Source organism: Ailuropoda melanoleuca, chromosome 7 (assembly GCF_002007445.2).
Source record: "Ailuropoda melanoleuca isolate Jingjing chromosome 7, ASM200744v2, whole genome shotgun sequence".
Lineage (NCBI taxonomy): Eukaryota > Metazoa > Chordata > Mammalia > Carnivora > Ursidae > Ailuropoda > Ailuropoda melanoleuca.
Window position 1 is genome coordinate 10241409 of NC_048224.1, and position 23570 is coordinate 10264978.

Genomic DNA, 23570 nt, shown 5'->3' on the forward strand with positions numbered 1-23570 from the left:
TCTCCTCTGCTTAAAATCCTTCAATGGTTTCCTATTAGTTTTAGAATAAAATCCAGATTTCTTCCTTTATCTTACACCACATTTTCTTTCACTTTCTCTAACTGCAGTCGTACTTGCCTCCTCTGTGTTTAGAATACACCAAGCCACTTTGTAGCTCAGGGCTTTTGTCTTGCCATTCACACTCTAAACTTTCTGAATGTTTGGTTCTTTCTCATCTTTCAGAGTTTCTGCTTAAATTCCACTCTTCAGAGAGGCTTTCTTAATCAATGTAATAAAAATAGCCCCTACCCAGATATTCTCTATCTTACCACACTTTCTTTTACTTTGTAGAACTTATCACACTCTCTTGTTTGTTAAAAAGTTGTTTAATTCTTTGTCAGTTGCCTTTCCCCATTTGGGCTCTGTGAAGGTTGGGATGGGCTTGCCTTTTCTTGTCTGTATCTCCAGTGCTCAGCTTCTAGCACGTAGTAGTTCTCCATACATAATCTGACTCACTTTGAATAATTGTGAGATGTCTGTTGCATTTCAGAAGTAATTCTTGGCCTGTTTTTTCACAGCTTAACTCAGTGATTCTCAATCCTGGCTTCATGTTAGGCTCATCTGGGGAACTTTAAAAAAATACCAACACTTTGTCCCCACACCACATCCATTAAATCAGAGTCTCTGGAGGTGGGACCTAAGTACCATTATTTGAAAAGCTCCTTTAGTTGATTATTAATCTACAACCAGTGTGGAATATCCGTGGGTAACTATTATTCCCTCCAGATCACCTCCTTTCTTATTTCATTAATGCCATTTAGTATGATCCTATTTCAAATGATTTCTCCAAGAAATGTTTCTGGAGAGACAGAAAACATTCCTTTACCAAATGATTTGTAAAAGCCACTTCAAATTTGGTGTTTATCTGTGGATCACAAAACTTGTTCCCTGACCATGTAGATCCTTTTATCTACTTGGGAATGGGTTTCCTTGGGGTTCCAGGATGACAAATACTTCCTGGGATAGAGTTTGTGTAGATGCATCTACCTATGAGGAATTGTGATCTTCAGATTTCACTCATAAGCTTTTGTTTTTTGTTTATACTCTCACTTTTCCTGTGGTCTGATATTCTCCCAGATATGTGCATGGTGTGCTTTCCATTTAATCAAAATCATTATCATTTGCTGAAGCACTCCTTATTAGAAATGTGTTCCCTGACCATTCTACCTAAAATGGCACCCAACCACTGTCATCTCTCTTTCCCCCTTGCTTTATTTCTGTTCATATAACTTTTCACTAACAAGTATATGCATGTGTTTATGATGTGCTTTCTTCTATTAGAGTAAAAGCTCCACAAAGCTGGGATTGTTATGGTTCATGGCTCTATCCCTAGTAGTGTTCAATATGTATTGGTTAAAAAGATGAAGGAATGAATGAACAGTGTTCTGGCAACAGGGTCCCAAAATTGATTGCATTTTCTCCCTTTCTTCTTTCTTTTATTCCCATGGTATCTTGCTATTCAGGAAGCACCACTTAGGAAAAGGAAATATTAGTGGCACCAGGAACCATTTTGTCCATGAGTTAACAGTCTCGTTTTCCCCTAATAGTGGTAGTTAGCATGCATGTGATCTATTTACCTCAGATATTAACTTCGATAGTATATAATCCATAAAAATATTCCCTGTTCATAGAAAAACAATGTCCCCTAATGTGTGATATAATTAAGGACCATCAGGAATGTCTAGTAATTGCTGAGGGCAAGAGTTTCTGTGGCTTGTAGGGAGCTAGTTGAGAGACATTTCTCACATGCTTCCTATTTGAGGGCATCGTGATAGGTATACAGAAATACAGGTATACAGATAGGGGTACAGAAGAAATAGGCATTTTCTGTCCTCTAAGATTTTACAATTTATTTAGTGATATAAAAAAACCATATGTGTATGAAATGTGAGAATAATAAAGTGATAAGAGAGATGCAAAATATAAAATATAAAATAGATTCAAAATGCAAATTTAATAACATTATCTTGGGAGACATATATTATATGGGAGATAAATAATATTATATATTATATATGTTGAATTAGATAGAGTGGCCTAGAATTTCTGAAAACTGAGTTTTGATGTAGAATGTGAAGGCAATAAAGAAAGTAGATGCATTCTCTTTGGTGCTTTTCTGTTCACAAGCCCTGAACTCTTTCCCTAACTCTTGCCTGGATTCCGTTTCCTCTTTATAACGTGTGATTTACCTTTTTCTCCTTTATGGACTTGTAAGTTGTAATGTCTAGCCAGCTGCCATGAGAACAACATAAGAGTTATTACTTTAAATCTATATTGGCTATAAACAGAATGCTAGTCAGACTGTGTCCCTGTTGTCGCTTATTAGACTATATAGGACTCTTGAGCTGGACACCTTCTGTTTGCACCTCCAGATTGTCTCTTGATATTTTGCTGTCCTGCTCTGTGTCCTGCTGGGCTGCCCTGTAAGAACTGGTTGGGTTCAGCCAGTGGGGAACAGATGGGCGTAAGGGAAAGCAGTGAGGTTTTAGTATTTGATCCCCTGGCCCCCTGTCTCTTGGGTCTGTATCCCTCGCCAGGCAACACTCTGTACACAGTTCTTTCTGTCTCCTGGTACCATTAACTGGTACCATTCCCCTCACCTCTTCGAGTTTAGGGTGATAACATCTCCCACCCTTTGATTAGCCTTGAAGCTTTGTACTGTCACTTGTGCTTTTCCTCCATCCTACCCTGACCTTTGTAATTCATCTCTGTTTTAACTGTTCCTCAAAGTATTTGCTATGAGTTTTCCTCAACTTCCTGTTGAGGCGCTGACTGATCATCTTGCCAAGCAAGAAGGGAATCAGAGTCTGAAATGTCTAGCCCTCTAATCCCATGGTTGGCTCCACTGGCAACCAGCTCCCATTCTTACCTCCATTCCAAAAGTTACTAACATAGGAAGAAGACACCTTTAAACTTTCATCACTTAGGAAATTCTAAAGGTTTTAGGAGGTCTGTGTCAGAATTGGGGATGTTGAATCACAAAATCACAAAAGACCAAATGCCAGTGTGTGTATGTGTGTGTGTGTGTGTGTGTGTGTGTATGCATGTGTGCTCTAATAGTATATGAGCACTGGAATAGGGAATAGGTAAGCCTCTTTAAGATAAAGATGTTAAACCAGGTTACAGGCAATGGAAGAAGTCCTTCATGTTCAGGTGAAACCAGAGGAACAAAATAGATGAAGAGCTGGAATATTTTTGCAATATTGCCTTGAGGGTAAGGAATACCCAAGACTATGGGGTTACCATCCCACCTATTAGGGAGGAGGAAATTGAAATACAGGTAATAAGGACAAAAAAGGTAGAATGTTGTCTCACTTTGGTCATATGTTAAAACAGCAAGCTGAAACTCTGCAACCTTTTGTATTAAATCACTTAAATTCCTCAGGGAATTTGGGATTTGTATTCCAAATTTTGCTGAGCTAAGTAAGCTGAGAAAGTTACTCAAACCTAAAACACCCCAGTTTTTTTGTTTGTTTGTTTGTTTTTCCCCAATACAATACCCACAGGAGTTAGGATTCAATGGAGATAATTTTAGAAAATCCTAGTATTAGGGAAAAAAGGCAGTTATTTAAGTAATTTTGAACTATTATATAATCACTGCAGAGGAAAATGGAAAATGAAGTTCTATTGTCATAACTCTGTAAGGTCATCATTTTTGAACTGTGCGAAAAGCACATGGGACAACTGGAAGAGATGATGTCATCCTTGGATACCTATGTTCTTGACCTGGAGTGGTCTCAGACTGATCAGGGAATCAATAGTTGCCAGGAATCACTCAAACAAAATTATTGTAATTGTAAGCATAAAACAATTTTCTTGGTTTACTTTGACTAACTCCTGGATTGCAATTTGTCCATATTAGACTGATGAGATATGTCTGCTGCTAACTCAAATGTCACAATGGCACATTCAGCATGTAGGTTTCTATTTTAACATTGAAGGGGTAGGCAGTAGGCCGTTCTTGATTTAACTCTTTTAGTGAAACCCTAAAAATTGAGATAAATTTCAAAATGATGTTAAAGAAATCTATGATATTTAAGGCATTATCAGCACCTAATGGTGGCTTAAAATTTAATAATTAAATTCTGCTGACCAAATAAAGATTATACCAAATCTGTGAAGGAGAAATCCATATGTCTTAAATTTGGCATTCTTTCTGGAAACACTGAACTGTCAAGGCTGAGAAACTGCTAATACATTTGTCTTCTTAGGTGGAAGTTAGAAATAAATTTTTAAAATTCAAATGAGAGATGCAATTTAAATACCATACTAATTTGAACATTTCCCACAATATTTCAAGTATACAATGATGATATGGAGGGAATTATGTGTTTCTATATTCTAATATATTTCATTTGACAGACTTTATTATTAATTTCTGTAGAACACACATCATCACTTTTAAACCTTTGCACAAAGAATTGCAGAGGAGAGACATTGTTTGTTTTGGACATTTTTATTCAGATAGTTTTACAGATCTTTAACTTATCTTTCTGAGTTACGAATGTTAATATTCAGTATTTCACATGTTTGTGTCATTTTCACAAATAATACAAGAAAGAACTCTCTCTGCACCTCGTGAAAATGTGCAATTTCTTATGCTTAAAAATTGTCTGCCAGTAAGGAATGCTGATAACTCAATAATAAATAACAACGCAACTTAAAAATGGACAAAAGAATTGACATTTCTTCAAAAAAGATACATGTCCAAAAAGCACACGAAAAGGCAATCAATGTTATTAGTCATTAGGAAATGTAAATCAAAGCCATAATGAAATATCACTTCACACTCACTAGTATGGCCATAAAAAAGGGAAAATAATAAGAGTTGGTGAGGATGTGGAAAAATTGGAACTCTCATACATTGTTGGTGGGAATGTAAAATGGTGCAGCTGCTGTGGAAAGCAGTATGGTAGTTCCTCAGTAAGTTAAACATAGAATCACCATATGACCCAGCGATTCCACTCCTAGGTATATATATAAAATCATTGAGAATAGGTGTTCAAACAATAACCCATATGTAAATGCTCATAGCAGCTCTATTAATGACAGGCAAAAGGTGGAAACAACCCAAATATCCATCAGAGGATGAATGGAGAAACACATCGTGGTATACCCATATAATGCAATATTATTTGTCTAAAAGAAAATAAAGTAGATACATGCTACAAAATGGATGAAACTTGACAACAATGCTAAGGGAAAGAAGCCAGATGTAAAAGGCCACATGTTATGGTTCCATTTGTATGAAATATTCAGAAGAGGCAAATCCACAGAGACAGATGCAGGTTGGTGGTTACCTGGAGCCTAGGGGGTGAGATGGGTAGTGGAAATGGGGAATGAATAATGGGTATAGGGTTTTGGTTTGGGGGGGTGAAAATGTTCTGGAGCTAGATAGCAGTGATGGTTGCCTAACACTGTGAATGTACTTAAAGACATTTTATTTGTAGCCACTTTAAGTGGTTATAATGGTACATTTTATGTTAAAGGTATTTTACCACAAAGAAACTGTCTACCTAGTCATAGATTCAGGATATTCTTTTGTGTCAAGAATGTATATTTATTCTTGTACATAATAGAAGAGATTTCACTGTTTTTCAAGAATCTTTCTATAATCGGATGAAATGATACCCTTTTGAGTGAACAACAAATAGCCATTAAGAATGTGCATTCTTATTGATTTCATGACAACCTTGTGAATTATGTGATTAGAATTCCCAATCTTAAACCCAATGAAATCTCACAAGCTCACACATAATGCTGTATTTCAAGTGAGAGGTACAAAGTAAGGGAGCGTAGGGATCAGAGACAGGTTTTAGAGTTAAGTGGATACATATTCTAGCTTTTCTAATACCAGATGTGGGACATCAGGCAGGGTACAGTAATCTCTCAAGTCTCAGTTTTCTCACGAGTAAATTGGGAATAATATCTATTTTACCATTATGTAATAATTGAATAAGTACATATATGAAAAGTATTTAACACTGGACCCAGCATATAGTAAATGTTCAGGATGGGAGTTACTTCTAAGACAGGCTTTTGTGTACTTTTTCTAATGTAATCCTTTTATAAATTTTGTGAGGTGTTTACCTTTCGTGGGAAGGAAGCCCACTCATCCTGCCTTAGCAGGATTCTAATTGGGAGGATGTCTTTGGATGTGCTGACTAAATTCTGGCACAAAGCGGTAATTTTGATTAAATGAAGAGGACATCAGTTAAAGTGGTCACCTGCCTACTCCCACAGTCCTCTTTTCCCCCACCTCAGCTCTCTGTATTCTGGAACCCTTTCTGCAGAAGAGAGCAATCTAGCTTTTGGTAGAATTCCAGTGCTAACTCAACGTGGATCCCTTTACTAAAATCATCACGAGTAGGACGTGTTATTATGGCAAAGAGAAAGATGGTTATTACCTATTCTAAGTTTATAAAGAAAGGGAAGAAGGAAGGAAGGAAGGAAGGAAGGAAGGAAGGAAGGAAGGAAGGAAGGAAAAAGGGAGACCGAGTGGGAGGGAGGGAGGGGATGAGCCGCAAGAAAGAAAGCTGTTCTTATTTCTTAAACCAAGCTCAGAATTACTGATTTCAAATTGGTCGAAGGACCCAAACTGTGGGGTCATGTGGGACACACTCGCTCTGATATTCAGCCAATTGCATAAAGAAGCTGCCGTAAAAACTCAAAGGAAATCATGACTTTTGCAAAACAAAAGACAAAGGGTGCGCAAAGGATCAAAATTCAAATGGGAAATCCGCCTGATAGTCCCAGCTCAACAAAAGGCTTTCCACATCTCCCTGACATCAGTCAGCGAGCTGGATGTCAGCTGTACCTAAAGCAGTTTTGCTAAAGGGTGTGAAGAAAACACTTAAGTGTAAAACTTATTCCCTGATCCTCAAGGAGCTTACAACAGCGCTGGAGAGATTAGCCGTGTAACTAACACTCCAAGGCGGTCAATGAAACGTGACAAACGAGTTGGCAGGGACCTTGAAGGCGGAGGAATTCACAGTTAAGGATCATTTGGGGCTAGGGGCTTGTCAAGGAAGACTTTAAGAGGTGGGATGTAAGCTAGGCGCTAAGTGGCGGGTGGGGTTTTAGGTGGGCGGGAAGGAGTGGCTTTGGGAACCAAAGACTGGGGCAGCGCCTATTGGGGCGGCTCGCGCCGAGGGACAGGCCCAACCCCTTGGGCCACCGCGCGTGCGCAGTCTAGCTTCGGCGCCGGGCGCGCGTCCCGCGAAAAGCCGGCCAGGATCCGCGAGCGCGAGACCCCGCGCGCCAAGGCGGGAAAAGGCTTGCGCATGCGCGGCTCGGAGCTTCGGGCTCGCCAGGATGGGGAAGGGGAGGTGGAGTTTCCAACAGGGAACTTGACCCGTTAGCAGCCGCGGCCATGGCGGCGCGCTCGCCGCCCTCACCGCTCCCTCCGCCCCCAGCGCGACAGTTGGGCCCCTGGTCCCCACGTGTTGGGGGGGGAACTGTGGTACACGCAGTGCGCAGCAAGTCCTCGGGTCTTGCGAGCGCAGTGCGGGAGGGCGTCGTGGACAAAAACGATATATGCTGGCGGGGCGAAGAAGGGTCAGGGGGCCGGCGAGGGCCAGGGGGGGCAGCTCCGGCTCAGGCTCCCCTCCTCAGCTCGCCCAAGGGGTCCAAGCGGCTAGAGGGCATCTCGGTAGAGGAGGCGATGGTGACCCGGACGCAGCTGCTGGAGGAAGAGCTGAGCAGCCTAAAGGAGGAGCTGGCCCTGTGTCAGGTATCGAGGGGGCCGCCGGCCTTTCCCCTACACAGCGGGGCCGGGGCCGGTGGGGAGGCGCGCCCCTCTCCCTCTATCTAGGCTGCGTCGCTGCGCGGGTTCGGGACCCACCCATCTCCGCCCGGCGGCGCTCCCTCCCGGCTTCCACACCCAGCCCGGCCCTCTGCTGGGTGCTGAGGGGACGCGGCAGCGCCCGGCTCCCCGACCTAGGGCTCGGCTGCCGCCCCTCTCCGGACAGGCCGGGCGGGGTTCGCCTCGGCGCCCTGGGTTTGGTTTTCTTCACTTGGATACCACCAAAACGTGCAGTCGCACCGCCCTCCCTTCCTCAAAAGTCCAAGTTCCCTGTGTTGACTGTTAAGTGGTACTTGGAGGGAGTTGAGTGCAGTCCACGAGTTGATATGTTGAACAGGAAAGTTGAAACACGTCTATTAAAATAAAATCCATCGATGTAGGAGCCTTTTTAAAATTTTCAAACCCACACTTGTTCTTAAGTAAGCTTAAATTAAACTTAAGTGGTAAACACAGATTTTTAGGGAGTCTTAGGCCGGGAACTTTAACACGTAATAGATGATGCTTAATGCTTATTAACCAGCTATACGAATTCTGTATATCCTTGAGAGAGAAATTTCATTTTCATGTCATCTTGCCAGTGAAAAGCATTTACTAAATCAATTATGTTAATTTACTTGCCTGTTATTTGTAGAGTTATTAAAGATGGCTTGACTGCACTCAGTGTTCAAAGAGATTTTATTTTAGTTTTGCATCCTTACCACCATCTCTTCTCTGATTTTACCAGAACCTTTGGATAGGGTTGGACGATATAAATGTTGGGGATTGCTCAACAATAAATCTTTTGATCACTCTGTCTTCAAGAGTGATTAAGATGGAATCAGTTAGGAACTGTTAACAACCAAGATAAATTTAATGAACAGTATCATCAGTTTAGATTAGTAAAAATTCATGAAATTAATTCTCTCTCATAGTTTGTTCTATTGGATTCTTTTGCCCCTTTTGTAGGTTTTTGCTGATTGAATCAAGGCGGTAAAAACAGGACAATTTTGTTGAAGTTGAGTATGCATTTGCTTAAACAGGTTGGGGAAATATAATGTCACTGCTTCTTTCTCATTTGCGCATTTTCTGGTCTCCACTGGATAAGGAGCGAAGAAACAAATAGGAGACACTAGTGAACTAAAGCATTTTGTCGTCTACACACCTCACCCTTGGATAAAGATGTTAACCCATGATAAAGGCTTAGTCTGACAAGTAACTCAGATGCTATTTGCTCATACTTTCTATACTCTCCCCTTTTCCTTTCTGTATATATCCCATAGTTATAGCTGGCTAAGGAGCTGAGATACTTACTTTTTATAACTGACTTGATTAAGGAAATCACTCTGTTGGAAACAGCCCACTGATCCCCTAGTTCTTGAAAAGTGCGGCTTCAAATATGGTGTTGGCCCTTGTGACCTTGGAAATATATGGACTAGGAAGATGATTAAAGTGCTCTAGGCAAATGTAAGAATAGAGATGGTCATAATTAGGCTAGAATGATGGTTCTTGAGATTTTTGTAATGTTGACATTGTTAGATGATCATAGGCATTCCAGTAATGTGAGATGAGATTGGCAGTATCCCATTCAAAACTGTGGTCAAACCACACTCCTGCTCTTGGGGAAACTTGGAGAAATAATAATTGAACTCCCAATTGTTTTATAAAAAAAGCATTTACGTAATTAAACATTCACTTTTAGACCTTTTTTATTTTGTTCTTCTACTTACTTACTTACTCACTAGAAATCACATTACCCCAAAACATAGTATTACCCTGTTTTTCAAACCTTTCAAAAATTGCAACCCAAAATAAATTCATTTTCATCTTAACCTAGTGAGTATACACACATACACATACCTAGAATTTCAGAAAGAATGTTTACCCTAACTATTTGTCATGGACTCTGATTTTTCTTTAAAATTCTGCTTTTAAGAAAATAGTGCTCAGATCTAAATTAATTTGACACAGTAATGGGTCAAATGTACAGTTTGGGGAAAAAGAATCCTGCAAATTAGTCTCTGGTCATAAATAGTAGCTCCATACAGGTTAGTTGTTATTTTTTCCCCATGTTTCTTTTACAGGAATTCAATTATATGTACTTGGTGGAGAAGAAAAAGTTTGAGTGGGTCCATGTACCATTCCACCCCATAGGAATTACTCAGAATAAGCATATAATAGAAAACAGTCTTAGTTCCAAGAGTTTCTCATCCAACTCTTTGTGATTGTAATATTAAAGTTTTTTTTTTCATATGGCTCCATACTAGCAAGCAACATGCACATAATGCTTATTTGAAGAAAACATGATTAACTTTAATGTGGAGAGAAAGCTGTCTGTATTGGACCTACTGAGGATAAGGCATTGGCTTCCCAATGTAGCTTTTCCTAATGAAATTTCGAGGGTGCTTCGAAAGACAATTTTAAGTTCATGACATTTATGCCTCATTCATTGATTTAGAACCCAACTTCACCATAATCTTAATATTGATTATGAATTTCAAGAATGTGTTCTATTTGCAGTTCAGGATATTACAAGTATGTGTATGTGCACATTTATCACAACCTGTAGAATACCGGAAGAGAAGAAGTAATGCTATATATGTGTAATATGTTTACACATATATACGTACACATGTACGTGTGTGACGTACATATATCTCAAAGCTTATTTCCTTTTTTCAGTAGCAACCAAAAATATTCACTAAACCTATAAGCCAATTTCAGGTTAAAAATTATTTAGGGCATTTAAATGAAAGGTACATTGATACCTGGCTGGATCAGTTGGTAGAGCGTGTGACTCTTGATCTCCAGCTTGTGTTCAAACCCTGCATTGGATGCAGAGTTTACTAAATAAATAAATAAATAAATGTATGTTTATTACTCCAACTTCAGTGATGAAACTAAGTTTAATGAAGCATGTGATGTTGGAATTAAGATTATATGACTAGTTATATTTTTTGTTAGATATTTAGGTATCTTGAAAACTTACCCAGTGATTCATAAAGAAAAAAAATTTTGAAAACCTACTGTATAATTAGAATCCTCACCAGTGTTAGTAGTTGTATTTTGGTATGTGAATCATTTTGTTCAGTTATTTTTCATAATAATAATTTGTTGAGAGTCTACTTTGTATCATACTGTGTAATTAAACTCATTCCATTGTTTTCCCTGGGTTCTGATAGGCAAATTATTTATTTAAATGCAGGAAATAGTTTTCATATGTTTGTCGAATTCATTCCTCCAGTAGAGGTCAATTGAGGGTCTATTATGTTGCCAGACACTAAACTAAGTGCTGGGAGAGTAAGTACCCAGTGAAAGAGATAGTTTTGGATGTCTGTGTCTGCAAAGTTGATACTTATTTCCATGCCAGCCGATTAGTGAAAGTCAAGGCCAACCCATTACTAAGATAATTTAGACTCAAATTGCCAGGCATTTAGTCAACTCTTTTGTAGGCTGAGTTTAATATACTTTGTGATGTAAAGATTTTTTTCATCAGATTTTTTTGGATTTCTTGCTATAACTCTTTCACTGTTCTGGGGCTGAGTCCTTTGTTACTAAGTCTTAGTTAAGTGGAAGTAACTCATTTTATAAATGATGAAAACCTACTCTTACATTTTTACTTAATGCTAACCTTTCTTAGTATTTTAGGTAGAAAAGTTGGGTGAAAATATATGTAAATATTTGCTATTTGTTTTGAAGTGAGCTGTAAGATAAATTTATAGATAATATTGATTTCAAGGGATTTTATAATTTCCTCAACATGCCTTTTAAAAGTAGAGATATTAGAGCACATTATATTGCATGGCTTATTCTTTCTTATCTTCACTACCTTCCAGGCAGGTTATGACATACGAATTATATAGTGACATTTCTTGTTTTTAACTTGAATCATTTTAATACCCAAATTCTAAATTCTTGCTTCTAAGGGGATAAAGTAAAGCATGATATATAGGAATGTTTAGGTAAGGTTGTACTCTATAGTACTCAGGCTGTCAAAAGTCTTTTGAAAACAAATACATAAACAAAGTAGATCAAAGATTTGAGCATTAAAAAATGAAAACTTAAAAATTTTAGAAGTATAGGTAGATATATTTCTAATCTCTGAGTAGAGAAGTCCAATTAGAAAAATTGGTACATAAAATCCATAACCCGTAATGGAGAAGATGGATACATATGAATATATAAATTAATAATTACTCTTTTCCAAAAGCACTCCATCATAAATAAAGTTAAATAACCACATACTAGGAAAAAATATTTGTAACACATTTGGTAGACATAAGTCTAATTTTAAGATTTCCAGCAATAACTTTTATATTTCATTGGCAGAACTTAGTCACATCCCATAGGTAAGAGGGGCCAGGCTTTTAATTGGGCAGAAAAAAGCCAAATGGTTTCTGTTACTAACAGGAAGGAGAGAATGGATGATGGACTACAGACACAAATATAAGTATCTGTCACACAAGTAAAATCAACAAACCAAATATAGTATTATGAAATGAAATGTGCTGTGAAAAAAAAATTAAGGTAAAGCGTTATCAGAGACATGGGTTTTGGTGGCTATAAATACAGTAGTCAGGGAAGATTTCTCTTGAGGTGATATTTAAGCAAAGACCTGAATGAAGTGAGGAAATAATCTAAATGAAAATCTGGTGGATGGTACATGTGCAAAGGTCCTGGTACAAGCAGAACAAGAAAACCAGCGTGTATAATGAATGGAGAGAATGACAGATGAGGTTGGAGAGGTGTGTATGGGGTCAGATAATGTGTCTTGTGGCCTTGTTACAGAGTTTGGATTATTTTCCTAATCTGATGGGAATCCACTGGAGGATTTTGAGCTATAAGGAGGCTAGGGGACCATCACGGATGGCTAGGCAAGAGAAGGGGTGATTTGGACTAGGAGGATGGTGGTGGAGGTGGTGAGAAGTGGTTAGAATGAGATAAAGTGTGAGGAAAAGAGAACAGAATTGACTTACAGGTGTTAGGCCTTTGAACAATGACTGGATGGTGGTGTCATTTTCTGAGCTGCAGAGGAGTGGGTTTGTGAAAGAGTAGGAAATAAAGAATATTTTTGGATAAGTTAAATTTGAGATAGCTGTTAGGTATTCAAGTGGAATTATTGAGTAGGCAGTTGGAGATTGGAGTCTGTACCTAGGGGTGGAGAAAACCACTAAGGATGGAAATGTTGGAAGTCCTCAGTGTATAGCTGATGCATAAAACTGAGGGACTGAATGAGGTCCCCTAGAGCAACGGTGCTCAACCCGGAGTGCACAGAATGACCTGAGGAACTTTAAAAAAATACTGGTGCTTGAACCTTACCTGAAACCAATTAAGTCAGAATCTCGAGATCAACACTATTTTTTAAAAAACTTCCCCCCAAGTGACTCCTAACTCTAACTCTCAACTACAGTTGTCATAACAACTGACCTAGGCATTAAGGACTAAAACTGCCCATTGTCTATGGGATTTGGCTACATAGAGGACCTTGAAAAAGGAATTTAACATCCTGGTGGGGAGGGACATCTGACTGGAGGAAGTAATGGAGTGAATGGAGGTGAGGAAGTGAAGACCAGTATTATAGGCAACTCTTCCAAGGAATTTTGCTGAAAAGGGGAGCTGACAAATGGAGTGGTAAATAGAGAACAGTTCTCTTTTAGAACAAATTTACCGTGATATTCAGCATTCCAACATTTTCAACCCTAATGTATGGGTGGTAGAAAGAGTAGAAGTGAATGTGGAGTACCAGTGTAAGAACTGTTTAAAATAAAGCTTTCCTGTTAATACTTTACAAGGATTTATTTTCTAGTTACAGAACTAGGGAGCAAGTATTTTTTTTTCATTTTTTAATTTAATGTAGTGCCTTGCTGACTTAGCTTCAAAGCAATGCATTAAAAATGTCTTTTGTTTCTTTAAGGCTGATAAAGAATTTGTATGGTCTTTGTGGAAACGTCTCCAGGTGACAAACCCAGATCTCACACAAGCAGTCAGTATGGTTGTGGAAAGGTGAGCTCCCAAGTTATTTTTCCCATGAGTATTTGGTTTCTTGAATTTCTCTTTCTTTATTATTAAAATTAAAACTTGGCATTAAGCCCCTAAAGATATTTGATTTCCAAATGAATGTGGAACATGATGTTACAATTACTGGACTTATTTCAAGGGGTGCCAAGTCACCAAATACAAATAGGCCATATCTCCTGCTCCTTTTCTGACGTGTTTGGGAAGTTGGCAGGTAAGAGATCAAACTGTGACTTACTAGACACTATGTGTGTCTCTGTGTGTTGTCTGTCTGCATCTATGTGTCTGTGTATTTGTGTGTGTGGAGCTCTTACAGTTCAACTTTAAAAATTGGAGAGGTACCTGTTATTTGGCTTTTTACTCTGAAACTGCCTCTCTTGACACCTTTCTAGACATGATCTTTTCTAGACTTGGCTCACTTTTCCCCTGAAGTAACTGTAGCGTGTACTTCATTTATTTATTTATTTATTTGAGACAGAGAGAAAGTGAGTGAGCGAGTGAGCGCACAAGTGGGGAGGAGGGTCGGAGACAGGGAGAAGCAGATTTCCCGCTGAGCAGGGGGCCAGACACAGGGCTTAATCCAAGACCCTGAGATCATGACCAGAGCAGAAGGCAGACGCATAACCGGCTGAGCCACCCAGGCGCCCCTGCAGTGTATACTTTAAGGCCTGAGATGACCTTGCCAGAATAGAGTAAGTGTTCTGGAATAGGCAGAGGGATTTCACTTAGCAGTCTGTATTACATTGTAGGGGATGCCCATTCATTTAACTATAGATTATTGGGCTCCTCCTTGGTCATTAGAAACAGTGGAGTGATGCTGGGTACTCCTTACCAAACGTTTGGAATACAGTAGTCCCATGATGCTTAGCATACCAATTAAAACACTTGGTTTCCTATTAAATGGATTTCAGTACATTGCCTAAATGAGACGTTAAGCATATAGATGCCTTTTTCTTTATCTTTATTGGAATCTTGATTATATAATCTGAATGTCATTTTTTTGATAACTGGAACTTTATTCACCTTTGGTGTGTCTAGCCCTAGGATCGTTCCAGTGTTCTCTGGAATTAACTTTTTAAAATCTGTGATACATACCTATGTATAGTTTAATCATTCTTGGTTATTATGAACTCTTAAAACAGTGTAATCACTTTCTCTTCATGTTGCTTATGTGTCCACTTCATCAGTCAGTTTTTCCTTTTTGATAATCAGAATTAGCCTTTTGTTGCAGTACCCTTGTTATTTCCTCAATCATCCTTGAGATAAAATGTGATCACTCTCAATCCCACTGTTTTCTAGCTGAATAAACCTTCTAGAAGATATATTTTTGGGAATTCAGTAGTCATTTCTGTGATTCTTTTGTTAGCGTCCTCTCATTTTATTTGTATATATTTTCCAATTTTCTAATTTTTATTTATTTTTAATTTTTTTAAAAAGATTTTATTTATTTATTCAACAGAGATAGAGACAGCCAGCGAGAGAGGGAACACAAGCAGGGGGAGTGGGAGAGGAAGAAGCAGGCTCACAGCAGAGGAGCCTGATGTGGAGCTCGATCCCATAACGCCGGGATCACGCCCTGAGCCGAAGGCAGACGCTTAACCGCTGTGCCACCCAGGCGCCCCTATTTTTAATTTAAATTCTGTTAAGTAACATGTAATGTATTATTGGTTTCAGAGGTAGAGGTCAGTGATTCACAAGTCCTATATAATACCCAGTGCTCATTACATCACATGCCCTCCTTAATGTCCATCACTCAGTTACCCCATTCCTCCCTCTCCCCTCCAGCAACCCTCAGTTTATTTCCTATGATTAAGAGTCTATAGTTTGTCTTCCTCTCTGGTTTTGTCTTGTTTTATTTTTTCCTCTCTTCCCCTATGACCCTCTGTTTTGTTTCTTAAATTCCACATATGAGCAAGATCATATGATGATTGTCTTTCTCTGATTGACTTATTTCGCATAGCGTAATACCTTCTAGTTCCATCCACGTCGTTGTAAATGGCAAGATTTCATTCTTTTTGATGGTTGAGTAATATTCTACTTATATATACCACATCTTCTTTATTCATTCATCTGTCGATGGACATCTGAGCTCTTTCTATAGTTTGGCTATTGTGGACATTGCTGCTATAAATATTGGGGTGATGGTGCCCCTTCAGATCACTACATTTGTATCTTTGGGGTAGATACCTAATAGTGCAATTTCTGGGTCATAGGGTAGCTCTATTTTCAACTTTTTGAGGAACCTCCATACTGTTTTCCAGAGTGACTGCACCAGTTTACATTCCCACCAACATTGCAAAGCGGTTCTCCTTTCTCTGCATCCTCACCGACATTTGTTGTTTCCTGTCTTGTTAATTTTAGCCATTCTGACTAAATGAGGTAGTATCTCGTTGTGGTTTTGATTACTTTGGTATTTTTTTTAAACTCGCTAAAATTATCTTTAATTTTCACTTTCTTCTTGGTCAAGACAGAATCAAATATTAAAATATTATTGGGTCATTTGTTTTATCCTTTGAGATTTCTATTTTTCAGTGTACATAATATGCATATAAAAGTAAATATATACAATTTGTAAATAACTGCACATATATTTGTGGGTGGATACTCAAAGGCCTTTTGCTGATAAGGTATGTAGTGGAAAATTTTGGAGACTATTGCTTTACAGCTATGATTCTTGAAATTTTAGTGTGCACAAGATATACCTGACGAATTTATTAAAATGCAGATCTCTGAGACTTTCCCCTGATCTACTGGATCTCTAGGGATGAGGTCCAGAAGTCTTTTTAAAATAAGCTTTCCAGATAATTCTGATGTTGTCCATAGATCATACTATGAGAAGCTTTGGAATTTGAGTTAACTTTTAAAATTGGAAACCTGTTTAAGTGGCATTTATAATTTTATAATTATGTGAACATTATTTCCTAGAGAGCTATGTAGTATGTTTTGACCTGTGAAAAATGAAGAATGGTATACCATTCAATCTTTGTCTTTTAAAAAAGAATATTCTCAATATCAAAGTCAAATACATTGTCTTTCTGTGTAGTCCATTAGTTACCCAAATAATGCTACATTTAAGTCTGTTTAATATCTATACCTTGGTCTTCCTGGACATCATTATTTCCCCTTGGAATTTCTAATTGCCCTTCTTTTCTGCTTTTTCTTATAGTAAGAATGTCTGTGTTTCTATAATAACTGAAAACATTCTTCCTTGAGCCTGTTGGCTTCTGGTACAAATTTGGACCAATTGCTTTTCTAAACCTATTCATAGCTATCATCCTAGAATTGCTTTTCATTGTACTCTTGGACTAGTTCCACAGTTCCTGGGATCCCACATCTTTCTTTTTATGTTTCATTGGGTTATATTTTCAAAATTTTTTCTCAGAAAGGATGCACAAGTGTTCCACTTTCTGACTCCTTACATGCCTGAAGGTGTCTTTCATTTGTCCTTATGCTTGGCTGATAATTTAGTTGAATATGAAAATTTATTTTATTTATTTATTTTAATTTTTGAAGATGTTTCTTTTAAGATTTTGTTTTTTTATCTGAGAGAGAAAGAGAGAGAGAGAGCACGAGCAGGGGTAGCAGTAGGCAGAGGAAGAGGGAGAAGCAGGCTCCCCACGGAGCAGTGAGCCTGACATGGGACTCGATCCCAGGACCCTGGGATCATGACCTGAGCCGAAGGCAGACATCCAACCAACTGAGCCACCCAGGTGTCCCTACCCATCAGGATTTTAACTGAGGCATCCAATATGAAATTTTGTGTCAATGTAATTTCCTTCAGATTTTTGAAACTATAGCTCTGTTTCCTTCAGATTTTTGAAAGTATAGGTCTAGTGTCATCTGTTAGCATACAGAGGTGCTCCCAAGTGCATGTATGATCCCAGTTCAAGTATGATTCTTATTTTTTCTAGGTATCTCGCTTAAACATTTGGATTTTCTCTTATATGTAATATTGTAAAATTTCAGTATCACCTATTAATTTGGGTTTTTAAAAAATCCAACCTTCTTAGCTTTTGGTGGGCCCTTTCAAACTGAAGATTTAAGATTTTTCTTTTGATTGAGGAAAGTAGTCTTTGGCCATTTGCTGTAGGCAAATGCTGCAGGTGAGTGAGAAACTCTACTTTTTGGTAAGTGGTTCCTTTATTAGTGTTCTTGATCCCTTTTGCTTTCTCTTCTCTGTATTTACTAATTGGGTACTTAGAGCCTTTCTCTGGGCCTTTTTGAGAAACAGCAGCTTCTTCTTCCACTGTAGGCATCATTTTCGTTTTGAATTATGATTTTTCTTTTCTGGGTTTGTGAGCACATCCTTCTCTCTTTAAGATGTTTCTCATATTTATGGTCCCTTTTGGCCCCTTTCTTATTTTTCATGCTGTTAGGGATTTATTCAAGGCAGTGTAATTTATGGATGTCAATATCATCTTCATTCAGTTAATCATCTTCAGAAGAAGTATAGTATCATGTTTAGTGGTTACAATGCATTCTGTTATTTTGATACATCATTTATATTTAATCAGTATTTTGTTTTTATACATTAAGGTTATTTCATTTAAAAAGTTGTTTAATGATGCTGTGATGAATGGCCTTGAGGATAAAGCTTTGCTTGCATTATTAGTGTCAAGTAGTGTGCTACTATCATAGTGGATGCAGGCTGGGATGGCTAAACATACTGAAATGAGTAGTTAATCGGACTTAATTAAAAAACTGTACCGCTCCAAGTACCAGTAGTACCCTTTTGGGAAAATGCTTATCTGTAATTCTTCTCTTTTTTTCACTTTTTGGCACTATATTATAATTTCCTGATAAGTTTTTTGGTTGGATGTTTGTGTATAGGCATACCTCGGAGATGTTGTGGGTTTTGTTCCAGACTGAAATAAAATAAATATTGCAATAAAGCAAGTCAAATGAAATTTTTGGTTTTTTTTTTTTTTAAGATTTTATTTATTTATTTGAGAGAGAGAGAGATCACAAGTGGTGGGGGGAGGGGCAAAGGGAGAGGGAGAAGCAGACTCCCCATTGAGTAGGGAGCCCAGTGCGGGGCTTGGTCCTAGGACCCTGGGATCATGACCTGAGCCAAAGGCAAACACTTAACTGACTGAGCCACCGAGGTGCCCCAGAATTTTTGGTTTTCCAGTGCTTATAAAAATTATGTTTACACTATACTATATCCTTTAGTGTGCAGTAACATTATGTCTAAAGAAACAATGTACATGCCTTAATTAAAAAATACTATATTGGTTCCCCCCCAAAAAAAACTTTATTGCTAAAAAAAACGCTAACCATCATCTGAGCTTTCAGTGAGTTGTAATCTTTTCACTGGTGGAGGGTCTTGCTTTGATGTTGATGGCTGCTGACCAATCAGAGTGGTAGTTGCTCAAGGTTGTCGTAGCTTGGGCAATTTCTTAAATAAGACAACAATGAAGTTTGCCTCATCAATTGGCTCTTCCTTTCCTGAGAGATTTCTCTATAGCATGTGATGCTGTTCGATATCATTTTACCTGTAGTAGAATTTCTTTCAAAATTGGAGTCAATTCTTTCAAACTGAAAGATTCTAAATCCTTTGTTGTCATTTCATCAATCTCATGGCATTTTCACCAGGAAATGCTCAAGAAACCACTTTCTTTGTTCATCCATAAGAAGCAGCTCATAATCTGTTAAAGCTTTATTATGAGATTGTAGCAGTTCAATCACATCTTCAGACTTGGCTTCTAATTCCAGTTCTCTTGCTATTTCTACCATACCTGCCATTACTTTTTCCACCAAAGTCTTGAATCCCTCAAAGTCATCCATGAGGGTTGGAATCAACTTCCTCCAAACTCTTGGTTATGTTGATATTCTGACCTCTTTCCATGAATCATGACTGTTTTTAATGGCATCTAGAATGGTGAATCCTTTCCAGAAGCTTTTTAATTGACTTTGCCCAGATCCATCAGAAAAATCATGATCTACAGCAGCTACAGCCTTAGAAAATCTGTTTCTTAAATTATAAGACTTAGGAGTTGAAATGACTCCTTGATCCATGGGCTTCAGAATGGATATTGTGTTAGCAGGCATTAAAACATGTTTCATCAGAGCTCTTGTGTGACCAGGTTGATCGTCAGTGAGCAGTAACATTTTGAAAGGAATCTTTTTTTTCTGAGCAGTAGTTCTCAACAGTGGGCTTAAAATTTTCAGTAAACCGTGTCGTAAATGTACTGTCATCCAGCCTTTGTTGTTCCATTCATTGAGCATAGGCAAAGTAGATTTAGTGTAATTCTTAATGGCCCTACAGTTTTCAAAAATGGTAAATGAGCATTGGATTCAACTTATAGTCACCAGATGCATTAGCCCCTAACAATAGAGTCAGGCTGTGCTTTGAAGTTTTGAAGCTAGGCATTGACTTCTCTCTAGCTATGAAAGTCCTAGATTGCATCTTCTTCCAATAGAAGGCTGTTTCATCTATATTGAAGATCTGTCATTCAATGTAGCCACCTTTATTAATTCTCTTAGCTAGATCTTCTGAATAACTTGCTGTATCTTGTCCGTTAGTGCCTGCTGCTTCACCTTGTACTTTTAAGTCATGGTGATGATTTCTTTCCTTCAACTTCATGAATTAACTTGCCAGCTTCAGATTTTTCTTTGGTAGCTTCTTCACTTCTCTCAGCTTCACAGAATTGAAGAGAGTTCGGGCCTTGCTCTGGATTAGGCTTTGGCTTAAGGGAATGTTGTAGCTGGTTTGATCTTCTGTCCAGTCCACTAAAACTTTCTCCATATCAGCAGTAAGGCTGTTTAGCTTTCTTATCTTTCATGTGTTCACTAGAGTAGAAACTTTAATTCCCTCAAGAACTTCTCCTTTGCATTCACAACTTGACTAACTGTTTGGTTCAGGAGGCCTTGCTTTTGGCTAGTCTTGGCTTTTGACATGCCTTTTTCACTAAGCTTAATTATTTCTGGTTTTTTATTTCAAGAGAGATATACAACTCTTCCTTTCACTTGGACACTAGTGGCTTCTGTAGGGTTATTAATTGGCCTAATTTCAATATTGTTGTGTCTCAGGGAATAGGGAGGCCTGAGGAGAGGGAAAGAGATGGGGGAATGGCCAGTCAGGGGAGTAGTCAGAGCACACGTATTTATCAATTAAGTTTGCCTTCTTATTTGCATGTGGTCCGTGATGCCCTAAAACAATGATAAGACTTTGAAATGTTGCAAGAATTACCAAAATGTGACATAGAGACATGAAGTGAGCAAATGCTGTTGGAAAAAATGGTACCAATAGACTTTCTTGACAAAGGATTGTGACAAACCTTCCATTTGTGAAAGATTTGGTATCTACAAAGCACGATATAGCAAAGCACAATAAAATGAGGTATGCTGGTATGTATATTTGTGTGCATGTGTTTTACTTTTTATTATGGAATATTTCAATTAGATGCAAAGGCAGAGATAAATATATTAAAGAACTCCCATGTTCTATAAAGTCATTGCAAACATTGAATTAGCCAACACTGGACCACTGCTTGTGGGGAGGTAAAGGTTTAGGTTCCTAAGAGCCTTTGGTCACAACTTTTTGTCAACTGGTCAACATATAACATTGTTTTATGTATGTTTCTCTTTAAAGACATCTTATTTAATCTGTATTGTTGATTCATTACTGTTGAACTCATGATACCCTATAACTCATGATTGAACAAAAGTTGTCTAATACACTCTTTACTTCAAAAGACACATCACAGTTTTCTTGCACTGAGCAACACTAGATAGCACTTCAGCAGTATGCTTGGTGATCATTTTTAACAGTGAAATCATCCATAAAAAGTGCAAAATTGTGAAAAATGTGGCCCTAAATAGACCATGAGAAGAATACTTGTTTATGGTATGAGAACTGAAACAGAACATTGCCTTCTTTAACCTCTGCTGGCAACACGTGGTTTGGGTGACTTAAATTTTTTGCCGCGTCGGGCATGCCTGCAAATGATTGCAAAATGCCATGGGTATTGATTGTAGGTTTATCAGTGAATTTTAGTGAATAGGCAAATTAACAAATTCTGAGTCCTTAAATGAGATTGACTCTAACTTTAAAAGATAAGGGCTCTTTTTAATAAAACCATGGGATCAGAGTTAGAGTTCTGTAATTATTCCTGAACACAATCAAATATCCAGTCAGTTTTCAGATTTCTCCAAAGGTCTCATACTTATTCTTTTCTTTGTTTTTTTTTGAGAGACAGAGTGCAAGAGACAGCACGAGCAAGGGTGGAGGGGCAGAGAGAGAGGGAGAGAGAGTATCTCAAGCAGGCTGCAATGCAGGGCTCGATCTCACGACCCTCAGATCATAACCTGAGCTGAAATCAACAGTCAGACACTTAACCAACTGAGCCACCCAGGCGCCCCTGGTCTCATACTTCTTTAAAAAGTTGGTTTGTTCTGGAGTGTTGAGTGTGGAGCCTGCTTTAGATTCTCTCCCTCTCTCTCTCCAAAAAAAAAAAACAAACTGGTTTGTTCCTCTGAGGACCCAAACATAGTCTACCCACTGAATATATAGGTTCCTTATCCTTCTCTTCTTTCTCTGTAACTTTATTTATTTTTTAAATATTTATTTATTTATTTGGGGGGGGTAAGGGAGAGCGAATTTTAAGCAGGCTGTCCACTGAGCAAGGAGTGAGGAGCCCAAAGGGGGGCTCAGTCCCCCGATCCTGAGATCATGATATCAGCTGAAATCAAGAGTCAGATGCTTAAGCAGCTGAGATATCCAGGTGCCCCGTCTTTGAAACTTAAAAATCAATCAATCAGTCAATCAATCTGCTTATTTATCCCATAGAGTTTCTCACATTTTGGATTTTTCTGAATGTAATATTCTGCATCCTATAGTTACCGTTAATCTGTCATTAGATCTAGAGGCTCATTCAGATCTTATGTTTTGGCAAAAATCTTCTTAGGTATAATTATATAATTCTTATCACATCATATCAGAAGGCACATAGTAAAAAAAAAAAAAAAAAGTAAAAAAAAAAAGGCACATAGTGTCTTATCCAGATCTTTTTGTTATAACTTTGATCAATGGATTATGTCTCTTTAGTCTAGAATAGTCTGTACTCTTCTTCTGTTTAATGACATCATCTTGTTAAACGAACAATTATTAGTTGTCCTTTAGAAGATCTTGTATTCTGGGTTCACTTGATTGCTTCCTTGTGTTTCACTTTAACTTTTGCTCTTTAGTTATCATAAACTGAAAGGTATGTCTAAAGCTTGATTATATTCAGCTTCAACTTTTTTGGCACAAATATTTCGTAGATTGTTCCATGTACTTCATAACATATCTCAAATGAAAGTGCATATTGTCTGATTGTGCTAATTTCAGTAATGATAATATTAATCAGTGATTAATAAGTGCATTAATGATAGTCTGATCCCTCCATTATGAAGTGTATTTTTACCTTAGGGCCAACAGGTAATCTGGAAAGTAGATGTAGTAATGTATTGGTGCCCTGCAAGTGTTTACTTTTCCATCAACGTTTCACCTAATTTTAGTATTCATTGATTATCTGAATTTATTATTTCATTAGGAGTTAAAACTTGTGATTTTATAGTTTTTTTATTCTCTATTAACTGGAATTCTTTAACTTTTTGTGACTTTTTAATATATAATTTTTTTAGTTTTAAAATTTTTTGATTAGGTATATTGGCCATATGATTATATGAGTCAACATTTTAAAAGTGTTAACATAAAATGAGGAGTCTCCCTCTCACTCCTGTCTCCAGCGGT

General features: G+C 37.9%; 1 protein-coding gene across 4 annotated transcripts in view; it reads left to right on the top strand.

Moving 5' to 3' along the window:
* The first annotated feature begins 7293 nt into the window (after positions 1–7293).
* The window catches only part of CNTLN (centlein), a 290333-nt gene continuing 274056 nt past the window's right edge, over positions 7294–23570 (top strand). For 2 of the 4 annotated variants that reach the window (XM_034663956.1, XM_034663954.1), the window contains exons 1-2: positions 7294–7771; positions 13734–13822. In XM_034663956.1, the coding sequence (XP_034519847.1) occupies positions 7412–7771; positions 13734–13822 (449 nt within the window). In that variant the 5' untranslated portion in view covers positions 7294–7411. The remainder of the gene's footprint in view (positions 7772–13733; positions 13823–23570) is intronic. The other 2 variants (XM_034663953.1, XM_034663955.1) reach the window with 1 other exon arrangement.